The 17064-nt window shown below is 44.9% G+C and overlaps 1 protein-coding gene across 1 annotated transcript; it reads right to left on the bottom strand.

The window, feature by feature from the left end:
- Window positions 1–657: 657 nt before the first annotated feature.
- On the bottom strand, window positions 658–2473 carry Sstr4 (somatostatin receptor 4). The gene has a single exon (XM_026393049.2). The coding sequence runs from the start codon at window positions 2471–2473 to the stop codon at window positions 1310–1312; it is 1164 nt and encodes a 387-aa protein (XP_026248834.1). The 3' UTR covers window positions 658–1309.
- Window positions 2474–17064: the final 14591 nt, after the last annotated feature.

Here is a 17064-nt window from a genome sequence, read left to right on the forward strand (position 1 = left end):
TGGGCACTTGCTCCAAGGATACTCTGAAATACAAAGGGGCTCACCCTTGGACTGTAATTCCCCCTCCCACCTGACATATCTTTCTGGCTCATCAGGACAGTCCCAAACAAACCTAAAAGTATCTTTTGCTAGGTTAAGCCAGGTGGGGGGTCTCCCAAAAAGCACTTCAGACCCTGTATAATCACATATTCTCACTCCAGATACCAACCTAAGTGTTACAAGTATTTTCTCAGCCCCTTGCTCTGCTTTTATCAGAGGGAAAGCTGCTTACAAGCAGCCTTTTCATTTTAGCAAAAAATAACCCACGATTTGGTTAACCTACCAGACACAAAGTCACAGCCTTTTACTGTGTTCAGTCTGCATTTAATAGCTACATCCTGCTGATGTTTTAACTGAATGTCGATATTTTCAAATAGTGAGTGACAGAGCTGCTCCTCTTTCAAAATGTGGGCTGACTTCCCTCCACTCTGTTCTTTTCCTGTCCCCTCCCATTTTCCACCATGGTATAAATTGGGGATATAATGAGGTCTCACATTCCCACACCCAAGAATGGGGGGGGGGGACACATCATAGGAGCTAGATGTGATTTTATCCACTTCGTTTTTATTACTGACCTGGCTTTATGCCTTGTAGCAAACCCTGCAGCATGTCTTTACAAACCTTTTTCACTCACAGGAAACCTGCTACTAGCCCTGGATACCAATCTGGACACTTATGATTACAAGCAGGTGTCAGGTCAGGGGATGGTGGGGAGGTGGTACACAGAACAAGTGCCTCAGGCTGATGCACAGAAATCTCACTTAGCAACGGGAGCCCAGGAACAGGCAAAGGGAACATGCTTGGAACTGTTCTTCCTTGCTTCTCTCTCTGCACATGCTAGATTCCCATCACAAGGCAAAAAGCCTGCTAAAAGCAAGGGCTACTGCCTGCCTCTACCTTTCTGATTCCCCTTCCAAGCAGTCACTGCAATAAGTCACACACAGGTGGCTATTACCCTATGGCCACCTCCTGCTTCCCATCCCTCCAAAAATAGACAGAGGCTCCAAAATGATCAACACCCTAGCCCAGTTCCCAGAGAAGTCCTACCCCCATTAAGGCGTTCTCCTGAAAGCCAGAGTCCTGGGGAGAGGGGAACAGTAGAGGAGTTCAGTGCCCTTGTGGATGTCACACACTGCTGGGAGGAGAGGGCTTAAGTGGGAACAGGTGGTTGTTCTTTAGGTGAGCATCCAGGAGGTGCAGTTGTTGGGCTGTACAGGTGGTGCAGTCCCTGAAAGAGGTGGCCATGCTGGGTGGAAGGTGAGAAGGGTCTTCAGAAAGTGGTGGTCCCAGTGAGGGCACCGTGCTTGCGGCTGGGTTCTGCTTGAACAGGCTCCTGCTGGCAAGGGAGTGGGGGGCATATGCATCCTGCCGCACCTCTACTCTTGAGAGCAGTGGCATAGTAGTCCAGGGGCTCTTCCTCAGCGCCCCCAGCAGCATCCAGGAGGCAGCAGCGCAGGCAGAGAACCCTCTGGAAGGAGCGACGGAAGTTGTCAGAGAGGAAGCCATAGAGAATGGGGTTGGCACAGCTGTTGGCATAGCTGAGGATGAGGGACACATGGTTGACAGTGGAATCAAGGCTGGTGACAAACAGGTTCAGGAGCTGTACCACATAGAAAGGCATCCAGCAGAGCACAAACACTGCCACTACCATCAGCACTAGTCTAGTGATCTTCTTTTCCGAGCGCCTCCGCTGCTGCCAGCCAGCCCTCAGTGCCACAGCTCTCATTTTGCCCACAATGAGCAGATAGCACAGGCCAATGGCCAGAACCGGCAACAGGAAGCCCAGCAAAAAGGTGTAGACCACGAAGACTGCCGACCAGGCCGGGTGAGGCCAGTGCAGGTTGCAAGCCACTGCCTGGCCGCCCCGAGCCGGCCTGGTGTCTGCGAAGACCGCGATGGGCAGGGTGACCAGCAAGGACGCCAACCACACTCCCAAGTTAATCAGCTTGGCCACACTAGGACGCCGATAGGTGGCGGCTCGCAAAGGGTGCACCACCGCGACGTAACGGTCCACACTGAGCACTGTCAGACAGAAAACACTAGTAAACATGTTGAGGCCGTCCACACTGAGCACCGCGCGGCACAACACCGACCCGAAGGGCCAGTGGCGCAGGGCGGCTGATGAAGCCACAAAAGGCACGCTCAGCATGAAGAGCTCATCCGCGATGGCCAGGTTGAGCAGGTAGATGTTGGTGGCCGTCTTCATTTTGGCGTAGCGAAGGATCACGAAGATAACCAAGGCGTTGCCCACCAGACCCACCAGGCACACTAGCGCGTAGATGCTCTGGATGGTGACCATGCCAGCCGTCCCGGTGCCGTCGGACCGCGTATCCTTCTCCTCCTCTGCCGGGACGCGACTAGCGTTAGCCGCCGGGGGCCAGGTGGTCTCGAGCCCTTCTTCGCCCCCGGGGGGCAGCGTCGCGGGGGCGCTCATGTCTGGGGATGCCCACCCCAGCGGCGGAGCGTGGCGGAGCGAGCGCAGCGCGAGAAACAGCGGGCGGCGGGACCCCGGGGTCTCGCGCGCAGACGCGCGGCTCTCAGCCTGCTCCGCCTAACCAGCAGGCGAGAAGCACAGCGCTGAGCGCCCGCCCATTCCCGCACCGCGCCCCAGGATTGCGGGAGCCGGGCTGGTCCCACTGCCTCCGCCAGTTCCACCACCTCTCAGCTGGAGCCCCTCTGAACCCACCGGTCCTGCGTGCCCCACGTTCCGCCCCGTAGCCCTTTCTGGGCCCCGCCCCGTTTTCCCACCTCTTTTGCCCTCTCTAGGTTTCCAGCTCCACCCCCAACCCTCGGATCTCTAGCCCAATCCCCAAATCCTCCTTTGGTTTTCCCTCTGTCACCATCGTGATCTCAGGTTGTGTGCTCCCCAACCCTTTCATTACTCTCTAGGACCTGCAGCTGAATGGGAAAAGATGAAATTAGGACCACGATGCTCCGTCCTGGACAGACCTGTAATTCACCACCAAGCCTGTAGGAGCCTCAGGTTCCTGCTCTATGAAATGGGTTTAACCATGGGACAGGTCTTCAGGAGAGTGAAAAGGGATGGATGTCTAGTGCAGATCTCCATTTGGCAAACGAGGCGTACAGGATGGGCCTGAAAATGCAGAGTTATTTGCCCTGAATTTGAGATCCTCTCTCCCTGCCCCTTTAATTTTCGGGAAGAACTGTCCCATGGTCAAAACCATTTCATAGAGGCAAAGCCAGAGGCCCCTACCGACGTCGTGGTCTGTTCTAGGTGGGCATAGGTGTTCCAATTTCCCCTTTCCTGCTGACCAGACAATTGTGGGTCCCTGCGTAGGGGGCTCTGACCTTTTCATTGTGAACTCGGTGGAGTTGAAGTAGGGTGACTACAGGAAATGGAGATGCACATGCAGAAACACAGGTGCCCTCAAAGAAAGCAAACCCTACCTCCTCAGGTCTTCTGTACACAGTAGAGGCAACAGGTACCAGAGCCTGAGAATCCCCACCTTGCACCAGCGTTGGGTCATTTGAGGGTCTTCAAACCAGGTCTCTGAATGTGCCTGAGGAGGAGGGTGGTCAGGAAGGGCATGAAGACCAGCATTGGTTTCCTCTGCCCCCAAACTCCAGTTTGAGCTCACTGGCACTTCCTGTTAGACAGGGACAGGCAGAGCCCCCTACCGCAGCTCTGCTGCTTGACACAGGTGCAGAATTGCTGAAAATGAGAAGTTTGCCATGGAAAATTTTTTCAAGGTAGAGCTGGTATTAAGGAACCTGGCTTTTGTTAACCGCACCTCTGAGGCTGTGGCCTCCTTGAGCCCCAGCACAGCCCCACCAAGACTTTGACAGGTTTAGAAGTAATTTCCTGGGTAGGGGGCTCCAGCTTCCTCCCTGGGTAGCTTGGGCAGCAATGGAGGGAACAGGGTCAGATGTTTTAGACATGGAGGTGGCCTTTCATAGAAAAGGACTGGAAGCTGCCCACTGCTCTTCATGGAGCCTTGGGTTGGGGAGCACTTGTGTGATAGCACTGTACAACACAATAGTTAAGGACAAACCCCTTTCAAGTTTCTGCCACACAAGGGACCCTTTGAATAAAGGTGGTCTAGCAGTGCTCCACCCTTTTATAATCACTCCTTAAGTATGTCTTTCCTTTCCTCTGGTCCCATTTACATCATGGCTCCTAGGGGAGATACTCTCACCACCAGGAAGGAGACAGCATTTGCATCAATCTAGGTGGTATTAATGTTTAGGGGAATGGGACAAGGGGAACTTCAGATTAAGGTAGAAGGAAGAGAACAGAGACTTTCCCCTTTAATGCTAGACTCTAGGGGAGACTCTAGACTGGCCCCTCTGCATAACACCTCTGGACCCAATGCAGAGATGCTGGGTCCCATCATCCTCAACTTTCCTCCTTTGCTGTCCTCTCTGCCCATTTAGCCCTCTCCCTTGCCTGGGAAAGTCTTTCCTGTTGTCCTGTCTAACCTGAGAATCCTGGGAATCTTTCCCATTTCTATTTCAGAGATTCCCTCCTAATGCTTCCCGATTCTGCTCCTTCCCCAACATATGCAAACAATTTGAGCAAAACAAGCAGCATTTAATAAGATAAATACATTACCATCTTACATGAATATTGGACCTGTGGGGTAAGCAATTCATGTAAATGAACTTGATGGGTAGAATATCATGAATTTACAAACATAGTATTTCTAGAGTCCTGGTGGGGGGGGGGCTGGAAGCTGAGCATTCATTTATGCACTCTGACAGTCAATAAATAATGATGTATCTGTCCCATGCCAAGAACTGCCATGAGATAGCATCCAAGGGAACATGTTGTACAAGGTGCCTCAGTATGAGAAAATGATCTTTTGCATGCAGTGCTGCTGGAACCCAGTGAAGGTCACCACTAACCCAATAGGCAAATAAATACAAGTGTCTGGGATCGCAGAGGAAGGGTGGGAGCATGTGGGAGCCACAGAAGGTTTCTCAGATAATGTGACAAAAGAGGATGATCATGGCAGTGAGAGCAAGGTGGACTCTGAAAAGGGAAGCTGGGCTGGGCACAGTGGCTCATGCCTGTAATCCCAGTAACTTGGCAGGGTGCTGAGGTAGGGAGAATTGCAGGTTCAAGGCAGGTTCAATTGCAGGTTCAATTTAGCAAGACCCTAAGCAATTGAGTGAGACCTTGTATTAGAAAGAAAGAAAAGTAGCAGAATACAACAATTACTAATTGGGCATTATGTAAAATTGTGGATGTGTAACCGACGTGATTCTGCAATCTGCATTTGGGGTAAAATTGGGAGTTCATAACCCACTTCAATCTAATGTATGAAATATGATATGTCATGAGCTTTGTAATGTTGTGAACAACCAATAAAAAAAATAATAAAAAAAATGTTAGCACCAAAAAAAAAAAAAGAAAAAAGAAAGAAATAAAGAAGAAGAAAGGAGTCCCTAGGTATGAGTCAAGAAGAAGAAGAAGAAGAAGAAGAAGAAGAAGAAGAAGAAGAAGAAGAAGAAGAAGAAGGAGGAGGAGGAGGAGGAGGAGGAGGAAGAAAAGAAAAGGAAATCTTCATAGCAGATGCTATGCTGGGGCATGGGGAACAGGGTGAGGTGCATCTGCAATATGAGCTACCTGAAGGGTGCCAAGGCTACAGAGCGTGGAGGAGCCTTGTGTACCTTGTACCCTCTTCTGAAATTGGAGAAGTAGGGAGTATGGATGAGTTGTGTATCAGGGTCAGAAATGGAATCTGGCTCTGATGTGGTTTGGATAGGCAATGTCCCCCCAAAGTCCCTATGTTAATGCAGGAATATTCAGAGGTGCAATGTTTAGATTAGGAAGGCTGTGACCTAATTAGTCTATCCTAGTCTGAATGTTCTGACTGGGTTGTAACTGTAGGCAGGAGGGGCATGGTTGGAGGAGGTGGATCCCCTAGAACATGCTCTGGAAGTCTTCTTCCCTGTGCTCTCTTTGCTTCCTGGCTGCCATGAGCCAAGTAGCTTCTCTCTGCCATAATGTTCTGCCTTACTTTGGGCCCAAGGCAATGGATTTCATCAGCCATGGATTAAATCTCTCAAACTGAGAACCAAAAATACACTTTTGTTCCTCTAAGTTGTTCTTGTCAGGTATTTTGGTCACAGTGATACAAAGCTGACTGATATGGGCTCCCTGACTTTTGGCAGTGGATGACAGAGAATCTTTTGAAGTATGCACAAAGAGTCTTTTGGGGCCAACACAATATCTCAGGCAAGAACTACAAGCTTGTGCCCAGACTGCTAGACCAGGGCACACTCAGGGCATTCCTGGTGCATATTCTGTAGGCAGAGAGTACATATCATACGTAAGAAGGCTGTTTCGAGTGGTTTCAAACCCAGCTCCATTTCTTGTCAAGAGTGCTGCTTTGGGCAAGTTCCTCAATCTCCTCATGCCTTAGTTTTCGCACCTGAAAAGTGGACATGATGGTTGCTACATGTTTGGGTCCTATGAGAATCCACCACATTGTAGAACACCTGGACCCTGGTCAGCACCCACTAAACATCTACTGTCCTGGTATTTCTTCTCTGTCCTACTGTGAATAGCCTTAAAAGAAGAATATGAATGATAGGAGTAAAGGTGGGGTCCCCCTGCCCACACATGTCTCCTAGACTGTTCTAATGTCTCAGTGTTTGGCTGTTTTCAGAGAGCAAAAGGTGAAGTGGAGGGGGTGGACCATTAACAATACATCTTCTTTTGCTATTATTGTTTTTGTTATTAGTTGTACATAGATTTCTATTTATAGACTTCTTAAATCTAACTTGTATTTAAACTAATTCTGAGACACAGGGGAGAAACACTAATAGTATCTCAACTTCATCCAAATAGTGAAGATAGAATTTGCTGTCACAGCCAGATTCTATTCCTTAACACATTCCATCATGATGGGTTATGCACAAACCTGATCCTTTGGGGAGTGAAAGTAGGTTCTATTAGCAATTGTGCTAAAAGGCTGAGGGTGTGGCTCAGTGGTAGGGTGCCCAGAGCATGCCCAGAGTCCTGGGTCCAATCCCCAGCACCAACTTTATCCCAGCAATCATGCTGAACCAACACAGTCAACATCTTGACTATTTCAGCCAAACTAAGACATATGGATGTTCTCATTATGGGAGACTTTCCACTTCCATTTTATTCATTTCCACATTAAGTAGTTGTTTATGAGTTTAATTTTTAATCAGAAAAAGAAGAGTTTGGAGTTGTTTAAATACTAGGTTAACTTCCAAGGGACTGATACTTTTCTCCAAAACATCATCTCCAAAGGGTTTTACAATAGTAAAGATGGAATGTGCCTTTCACTACAACACGGGAGCTGCTGGGGATTGTACTGAATATTCAAAGCTGAGAGTGGGGAATCCCCTGGTTTCAAAATACTCGCCAAAGACTTCAGTGTTCAAGAAGGAGCCAAGGAAAATGTTGAGATGTGAATCACTCAAGCAAGAGTGAATTTTCCAGAGATGGAGAGACCCCCCTCTCAAGATGGACCTGGAGGTCACAAGCTTCTAAGGAATACTATCCTGCTATCCTGTTCCCCTCAAGTTCTACCATGCCTCAAACTCTGAACAGGGTTAGGAGTGGGTTTCAGGGGTTGGGGAGGGTATCTTAGCTTTAAAAAAATTATTAAAATGAAAAAAGTTGGTTTTATACCAAAGTTTCCTGTCCTCGACACAGCATCATTGTTATGAATAGTTCTCATGTAGGTAAAGAATAGGAGACTGGAAAATTCAGGTCAGGTTGGTTCTTCTCCAAAAGTAGGGGGAAAGCCTGAAACTGAGGTACTAGGCATTTTAATTCAGTTGGCAGGGTTGGGTGAAAGTGATATTTGAATGCTTGGTATTTCTGGAGGCAGTATAACATAATGAAATTGCCCTGGTCTGAATGCCAATTTCACCAGCTGTGTGATTTTGGACAAATCATTCAACCTTTCTGGACCTCCATTTCCTTCTCTGTAAAATGGAATAAATCCTAACCCTATCTTAGATGGGCTGCTATGTGGTCTAAACAGGTTGAATTATGTGAAACGGTTAGATGTATCTAGCACTAAGAAATTCTATATGTATTTATTAGAAGTAGTGTATCTAAACCAGAATCCACTGTAGTTGGTAGTTCATAGCTCCAGGTGCCCTAAGCATGCTGTGATATAGTCATCTTTCCATTACTACAAAACACAAAAACCAAAAAACAAAACAAAAAAAACCCTGAGATAAATTACTAATAAAGGGAAAAGGTTTATGTTGGCTCATAATTTTGGAGATTTCAATCCAAGATCAGTTGGCCCTATTGCTTTGGGCCTGAGTAAGGCCAAGGCATCTTTTTGGGAGCACAAGGCAGTGCAAAGCTGCTTACATAATGGTCTGGGAGCAAAAGGGAGGGGGTGGGGAGAAGGGCTGAGCACAATCCCCAAAGACTTCAGTGCCTATCACTAGGCTCCACCTCTTAAAGGTACCACTACCTCCCAATAGCACCACCTTGGGAATCACACCTTTAACACATGGACCTTGGGGAACATTCAATATCTAAAATGTAGTAGTACATGTTAACATTGAACAGCATCTTAGCTTTAAAAAATGACTAAAATGAATAAAAAGTTGGTTTTATACCAAGGCTTGTCAGAGGCAGGGAGCTGGAGCAACAAGCATCTTTCCTATATGATGCTGGGAGGTGAGAGGACAGGATCAGTCCCTGCTTTGGCTCACCATAGATGAGGTCTGAGCCCACCCTGGAGACTACAGCTCCAGGAATAGTAATGAGAAGCTGGAGCAGGGGCCTTTGTTCCCCACCCCAGAACTCACTTCCCTGAGCACCAGCACTCCCTGCAGCATGGGGTCTTCAACCTCAGTACAGGCTGCATGTTTGAGGATCTCCAGTGCAGGCTGCATGTTTGAGGCTCCTGGGAGGTATAAAAAGACTGATGTCTGACCTGTTTCCAGTTCACCCTGAGCTCATTGGTCTGCAGTGCAGTCCAAGCATCTATATATTTCAAAGGCTTCCAAGTAATTTTAAAGTGCAGGGATGTAACATTTAATTAGATGGAATCACAGAGAGGCAGGCAGCCTGGACCCGCAGTGTACAGATTTCACTGAGCCTCTGGGAGGGCTAGAAGAAGAGGTCAAGAGAAATGTCTGAAAATCCAAGAGAGCACTTTGCTTAGAGAAGCAGAAAGCTCAAGAAGGGCAAGAGCAGCCTAGGGGCCCAAGTGAGGCTGAGGCAATTGGGTCTGCAGAACTGTTCTCTCCCAGGGCATTGAATATGCACCTGAAATCAGTTACCTCATTTCTTCAAGAGAAAAGCCCTAGGGAGACATCCAGGCTGTGTAGAAGATATGGGAAAGCAGTCTGTTGATAGGACACTGTTCACTGTACTCTCCCTAACCTTTTGCTCTATAATATCTATACTGGGTATTATTTTTTGTCCACTGATCACTTGTCTGGCATCAGACCTAAATTGTTCCCCTGCACATTGTTATGAGTGGTGAAGAGCCAGAACTGAGCTGGGTCTGAGGGACCTTTAGATGGTGAAAGGGCTGCCTAGAGGCACAGCTAGTTTCAGCTACTAGAAAGCCCTACGAAATTATCCAGGAATAGTAATGAGAAGCTGGAGCAGGGGCCTTAGTTCCCCTACCCCTATACTCTTCCATCTTGGTTAGATCTGTGAGTTCCTCAGTCCTCATCTTCATCTTTCCAATGTGCCCCTCAAGTTTGGAGGCATCTGCAAGCTGGAGCTATCTTGGAAGCCTCTGGCCCACAGATCAGGACATATAAGCTTCTCCTGAAAAAAGCAGTGCCAAGGGGAGGCTTGTCCCTTGGCTGTGGCAACAGCAGTCTTGAGAGCCACTTCTGTTACTTGCTGGTGTACCTAATCCCCTCAAGTGTTTTCAGAAGCTTGGGGCTTGGTTTCAACCAGCTCTGCCATTGCTCGTATGAAAAATACAACTTACCCAGGGCTAAGTGTGGATCATCATCATCAGAAGTGATTTGAACAGTTACCTCTGGATGGAGAAAGCATCTTCTAATTCCCACTTGAACTGCAGTGACATCCTAGACAGTGTGGTAATAGAGCACCTGGCTTTACTCTGAAGACCCAGTAAGAGGGTTTCCTTAGAACCTTACTACAGGGGATTGCGCATCCCCAACCCCAAATCTGGCCTCCAAAATGCTCCAAATCCGAAACTTTTTGAGCACCAACATAATGCGTGCAAGTAGAAAATTCCCCACCATGAAACTTTATTTCATGCTCAAAATTATTAAAAATACCATATGAAATGACTTTCAGTGTGTGAGTATTAAGTACACATGAACCATACATGAAATTCTGTTTAGACACGGGTCCCATGCTCTACATATCTCATTATGTAAGTGCATATATTCCCAAGTCTGAAAAATATATCCAAATCTAAAACACATTTGGCCCCAAGCATTGTAGACAAAACATACTGAAGCTGTGCTTACTAAAGTTTCTTTTAAAGAAACTGAACCTAAAATCATATGAGATAGAGGAAAGGTCTGTTTGTAAAAGCCTCAGGTCTGAGATAGACAACTGTTGAAAGCCTCAGCCCAGTCAGAATGATGCCTGGCATTTGCCAGAGGGAATGGTTGTAAGGTGACATCAGCGAACCACTGAGATGATGATTTGAGTTGAGCTATATATAATTGCTGTGATGCTGGATTGATTGTATTGTATATTTGACCTTTACTGTCGGGCTATAGCTATAGGGCAGTTCTTGCTGCCTCGGGAGCCCACTACTTTCAGAGTTCCCGTGAGTTCTCAAGGGGGGTTCAGAGAGATGGGATGGAGCCCGGTGGAGGGAGTGTGGTCCCGTGTGGTGTGTGCAGTGCCCATGAGAGTTGGGGAATAAAGAGTTGCTGTTTGAATCTACAAGGCTTTGTGGTGGCTCGGTTATTTGTGCCCAGCCAGACTGTGGCAGACAACCTTGGTTAAATGGTTATGGAGTGTCCACATTACTGAGGCTCTGCTGTCCACTCTGTGGGAGTGGGTTGCAGGCCACTGGAGGGAATGTGGGCGCCATTACAGAGTGTTCCATGTGAGTCATTTTCAGACCAAGCAACCTGACCTCACAGCTTTGTATGCATGAAGAGAAAGAGCTGAAAGACACAAAGCAAATGTTCTAATTCTGGGCCTTCTGCTTCCCAGGGGTGTGAGTTTGTGTGACTCCTCTAGAAAATGGTTTTTAAAGTGTGACCCTGGGCCAGACCATCAATATCACCTGTTAGAATGCGCATCCTGGGGTCGGTCTTTCCAGCCCTGATGAGTCACACACACCAAGGTTGGCTTGGACTGTAGGTTAACCAGGGGCCTCTGATGATGTTTGAATCTGAGAGCTACTGGCTTATGTCTTCTGAGCCTTGCTTTCCTCATCTGCCCATTTCCCAGAGTTGTGTGTCAGGAAAGAAAATTTTGATGGATGCTCTCTGAAATCTCCAGACCAGTTCTGGCTACACAAGCCATGAAGCACTTGAAATGTGGAATTCAAGTACAGAGATGCTTTTAAGTGTCAGATACACATAGAATTTCAAGGACTTAGGATGACCAGAAGAGAGAGTCATATCACAAATATGTTCTTGTTTTTTGGCATTGGTTATATGTTCAAATAATAATTTTGGGGTATGGAGGTAAAATAAATTATATTATAAAATGAATTTTACCTGCATCTCTTTCCTTTTTTTAATGTGACTTACTAGAAAGTTTAAATTGCATGTGTGTATCCCATTGTATTCTTATAGCATTATATGCTCAGAAGATATTTCTACTTCTACAGCAGTGTTACCAGATTCATGAATGCTATTAACATTGTGTTTCTATGTTGTCTGTATGATAGCCAATACAGCCATGCAGGTCTTTGAATTTAAGTTACAGTTAAAATATTCAAATTCAATTCCTCAGAATTAACCATGTTCCACATGCTGGATAGTCACAGGTGCCTGTGACTAATATGCTGGATGTAGAACTTTTTTTTTCATAATGGAAGTGATACCTTAAAGCTTAAGAATAGAGTTTTAGGGCCTGAGGCCCCAGTCTGGCTTTGGCAAAACTTTAGCCATTGTTGCAGGTTTCCCAAATCCTGTCGTCTCTTCATCCTCGTTGGCAGACTCTAGTTTTGTTTAGGACTGCATTTTAAATGTACTTATATGGCTAAAATTGATTTCTTCCCTGTAAACTGGGATTGTTTTAGGTATAGAGATATGGCCTAATTCTGGCCAGTAAGACATGTGGGGAGATCTGTAAAGGCAACTTCTAAGAAAGGTTTGGCTCTTATATCCTGGAGATAAGATGCTTGGAGGAGATGCAACCATCTTGTGGTTATCAGGTAAAATAAAAGATTTTCTTAGTGTGCTACAGTCAATTTGTGGAGGATGGAAGGGCAGGCAGAAAGGAACTTGAGTACTTGATACTAATGAGAGTTGATAAAACAGACAACTCTGGTGACACTATCCTTGACTTCTTAAAAAAAATTCTTTTTTGGTGTATTGTACATAATAGCGGGATTCATTATGACGTATTTGTATAAGCTCACAACATAATTTGACCACCCTTGTTTTATGTAAGATGAGCAACATTCTGGTTTTATTGTGTTTAGCTGTGTTTTCTGTTACCCAACACAAAACACTATGATCCCTTGTTCTTGGGCACTGACCTCTTTAGGCCTCCATTTTAAGAGATGTACACTAAAGTTCTTACCTTGTTAAATAAGATAACATGAAATAAAGAAACCAGACATTTATGTCACAATTACTATGTGCTACACCCCATTTGAAACAGTTGACTCATTTCATGCAAAATGTTCAGCATAGAATTCAGAACTTCATACTCTTCTCAAACTTATCATTATAGTCATTGTGATTATAGGAGCTGGGCTGTGTGTTCAGACATTCTGTTCCTAGACTTTTATTAACAGTGGGAAAGTAGCCTTTCCTGTCCTCCTTCCAGTGTCCAAGGAAGAAAATTATAGGAGCATTTGAGAAATGTTTTTATCCCTGCATGAGTTGGGGAAATTCAAACCTCTCAAAACTGAATAACACAGGAATCAATGCAGAGAACACATAGCCTTACCAGTGTTCAGAGTATAATGAATATATTTAAAAATAGATTCAACAAAAGTTCCTGCAAACCTATTTGGAAATTAAAAGAGCTCATTGTAAGAATGGTTCTAGATGGAGTCTCCTTTCTTCACTTCAGAAATGAGATTTGTTCTTTGTTGTTACACCATGCTTTCTCCCTGTCAATCTTTCCTGAATAGTGTTAGTAGCTTGATAAGTATTCTACTTGGTAACTCTCTGTCAAGAGCTACAAAAGACCAACCATCTATCTTACTTGAAAGTTATCCAGTTAGCTTACCACAATCTCTTGGTTGCTGGGAAAAGACAGGAGACTCCTGGTTCAGAGACCAAAGGCCTCATTACTCATTATTCAGAGTACAGCAGGATACATAAGCATCACTTTCCCTCACCCTCCCTCCCTCCATGGCTCAAGAAGGTGACAGGGAAGTGGGCCTACGAGGTTGCTGCACAGGCAGTGAGTTTTCATCAGCATTGAGAAATCATCACGTTTCAGAAATCTTCATCTTATCAGGGGCTGTTAGTGAACCTGCCTGCCCTTTGTCCCAGAGGACATATTATCTTCATTATCCTTATCAGACAACAAATCCTCCCTCTGCTCCCAAGAAAACATTATCTCTATTTTCTCAAGGCTGTTGCTATACAAATGTCTCTGAAAAGATAGATCAAAGGAAAAGCTGTTCCACAGATGTACAGAAGTGGGAGAGGCCGTGGAAATAGGGAGGAGAGGAATCCTCCACTGTTCTTCTTATATATAATGTGTCCTCATTTCAATAGAAACACTTGCTGTTTTATCATTTGGCTCCAAGCTGCTCCAAACCCCAGTCATTACTTTTTCCATGGCCCTCCACATTCTAAGTAATTTATTCTCAGTGGTCCAAGTTCAGATTACCAGGGAAGTGAACCTCATTAGCCAGGCTTGGGTCTAATATCCAGACCTGTTTCAATTAGCAGTGGCAAGTGCCTGGGGCATGTGTCACCAATACTTAGCCCATTCTCTATGCATTTTCAGAAGGCAGAGTTTGGTAGGGTGAGGACAGAGAGATAGTTTTAGTAAAAACTCATTCAACAAACGTTTATTGCTTAACTGGCACTGTTGTTGTCAGTAGCAGTAATCTCTTTAGAAATCTTATAAATCATCTATATTTAAAAAGTCATCAAAGTTATTTGAGTATGACTCAAATAACTTTAACAGAAAGCAGTCTTGTAACAAAGGCACTTAATTATACATCTGGGTATTTTGAAAGTTGAAAAAAAATGAATTGTGCCATGGTGCTGAGTGTGTTGAGAGCAATGTTTGACAGCTTCTTTTATTGCTAATGGCTTGTTGGGTTTATGGTCTTTGGAAAGTGCTAGAGTCATTTATATTGTCATGGAAATGTGCTGTTTATGTAAATCCTACTAGAAAAACAGAAAAGCAATTGCAACACCAATCCAGCAGCTACAGAAAGGACAGATCAACAAAAAGGGATCAACAGGGGAAAGTCATGAGACTTGGTAGAATATTGTGACATTATTAAAAAAAATAACTCTGTCTCAATAAGACCTGAGGTTACCCTGTAGGGCTTCTGTCTATCTTGTTCTGCTGAGTGGAGGAGTCAGATTTGGCAGGTGGGGGTCCTCTTCATGGCCAATCTGCTTTTCATGTGTTCAATGAAATCATTCCAGATAGCCCACCTCTCAGAAAGAAGAGGAATTCAGTGTTGAATGAATTTTCATCCTGCATGATACTTCATGGATTTATTTGCATTTTAATTATTCTCTCATAATGAAATGAAGAGTCTCCTGATTCAAGTGTGCTCCTGACAAAGCAGAGGATAGGAAACTGACAATGGTCAGGTAAAGCTGGTCTCTAGTTTAGAATATGTCAAAACCAGCAATTAGTGGTTTCAAGATGATGGAATAGAGACAATCATTTTCCTGGATGCTTTGTGATGTGAAAATAAGAACATATAGGCAGTTTCTTAGCAAGGTGGGTTAAAAAAAAAAGCAGGGGTGGACTTTACTGAGATCTAATACAGGACATTCAAAGCAGGTTGGGGATTCAGGAAGTTGGATATAATAAAATAAGGGAGAAATCCCAGCACTACCTCCACTGCCGCTTCTGGAAGCACCAGCCAGAGCAGAGCAGTCCCTCCAAGAGCAAAGTGGAGGGATAAGGGAATTAAAGAAAGCCACATTTTTAGGAATTCTGAGGTGTGTCTGGGTGTAGAGAGTTTAGAGATCAAAGACACTGCCAGACTAAACTGAAAGGCGTGCTCCATGATATACTTGTGTGGGAAAGAAGCTACATCTCTCCCAACTGCCCTTGGAGGACAGAGGAAGGAATCATTTTACAGCCAAGGTGCAGGGCCCAGCAGCTGGGGAAGCTGGTTCCTGTCAAACCCAAGTTTTGGCCCAAAATGCAGACCTGGAAAACCACACTGCAATGACATAGAGTGTTCCTAATTGACCAAGAGAAAATCAAAAGTGGAGAGGGGTTTACACAAGGGACTATTGGCTATGGAAAAACACTCAGCGCTCCCTCTCCTCTTTCTTTTTTTCTTTTTTTTTTTTAAGAGAGAGTGAGAGGGGAGAGAGAGAGAGAGAGAGAATTTTTTTTAAATATTTATTTATTTTTTTTAGTTCTCGGCGGACACAACATCTTTGTTGGTATGTGGTGCTGAGGATCCAACCCGGGCCGCACGCATGCCAGGCGAGCGCGCTACAGCTTGAGCCACATCCCCATCCCCCCTCTCCTCTTTCAATCTGGTTGCTTGCAGGGACCTGCTGAGAGAGACATGCCTGGATGGGAATGCAAAAGGGTGGGAGCAGGAGAGATTTGATTTGGATACCGAACCAAAGACCAGGAAATGTGGGGTCTGCAGGTGATGGAGGGGACTAATAATGGACTCTTCCACCACTTGAACCTGGGGGAGAGCCCTGGGGTGCAGTTTTCCATCCTGGATTGGCAACTGCTATGTCCTGGAGGTGCATTGATTTAAAATCTCCAGACCAATTGCCATTCAGCAAAAACCCTGGAGACCACCTACACCTAAACCTGCCTTTAGGAGTTTTCCTATGGGGTTTCCTCTTACATTTCAGTAGCCCCGCCCTGAAGGTGGAGCTGGCATCTCACTACAGCCAATCCCACTTCACACCTCAGAGAAATGTTTTGAACTCCAACAGATGCAATTCTTTAACTTTTCATTGAGATCTTTTTTTTTTCTTTTTTTCTTTTCTCTGTTTAATTGTGACCTTAATGGTTCATGGACACTTATACATAATCATATTTGTTTTTTCTCATTTCTAGCATTTTTGAAGCCAGTTATGTTTTATGGACCAGTATTGTGAACACTAAGATATTTGATTAGCATATTGTAGTTTTGTTTTTTATTCTTTTATTTTTATTTTTGATTTATTAAAATTTTACTTTCTGTGTGCTTTCTCTCATTTTGTTTCCCTTGATTCTCTTTCTTTCTTTTCTTCTGCCAACAGCCAATCTCTATTGTTCTTTCTTTAACTCTTCCTTTTATTTTTTACTTCTATCCTCTCTCATCTTCCATCATAATCATCACATCCTACATCACTTCTGTTTTCTTCCTACCATTCAAAATTGTAACCACTTTTGCAAACTTACTGTTATTACTGTAGGCAATAACTGATTGTATCATTTTTGTTTATTGTGACAAACATTGTTGGTGTCATAGCAGGAATTATTTGGTTAATACTGTGTATTGTTGGCATTGGTAGTTGTTATTATTTGCCTCCCTCCTAAACAGTGAGATACTGGAAAACTTCAGGGACATTATCAGTCCACAGAGTAGGAACTCTACTGCCTCAGATCCATATTGTGATAGACACACAAATAACATGAAAAAGAAAGGGAACAAATCTCCCTAAATAAACCAACATACTTCAATAACAGAACCCATTGACATGGCAGTGGAATAAATGTCAGAGAAGGAGTTTAGAATAGTTAAACTG

This window comes from Urocitellus parryii, chromosome 6 (assembly GCF_045843805.1).
Source record: "Urocitellus parryii isolate mUroPar1 chromosome 6, mUroPar1.hap1, whole genome shotgun sequence".
NCBI lineage: Eukaryota > Metazoa > Chordata > Mammalia > Rodentia > Sciuridae > Urocitellus > Urocitellus parryii.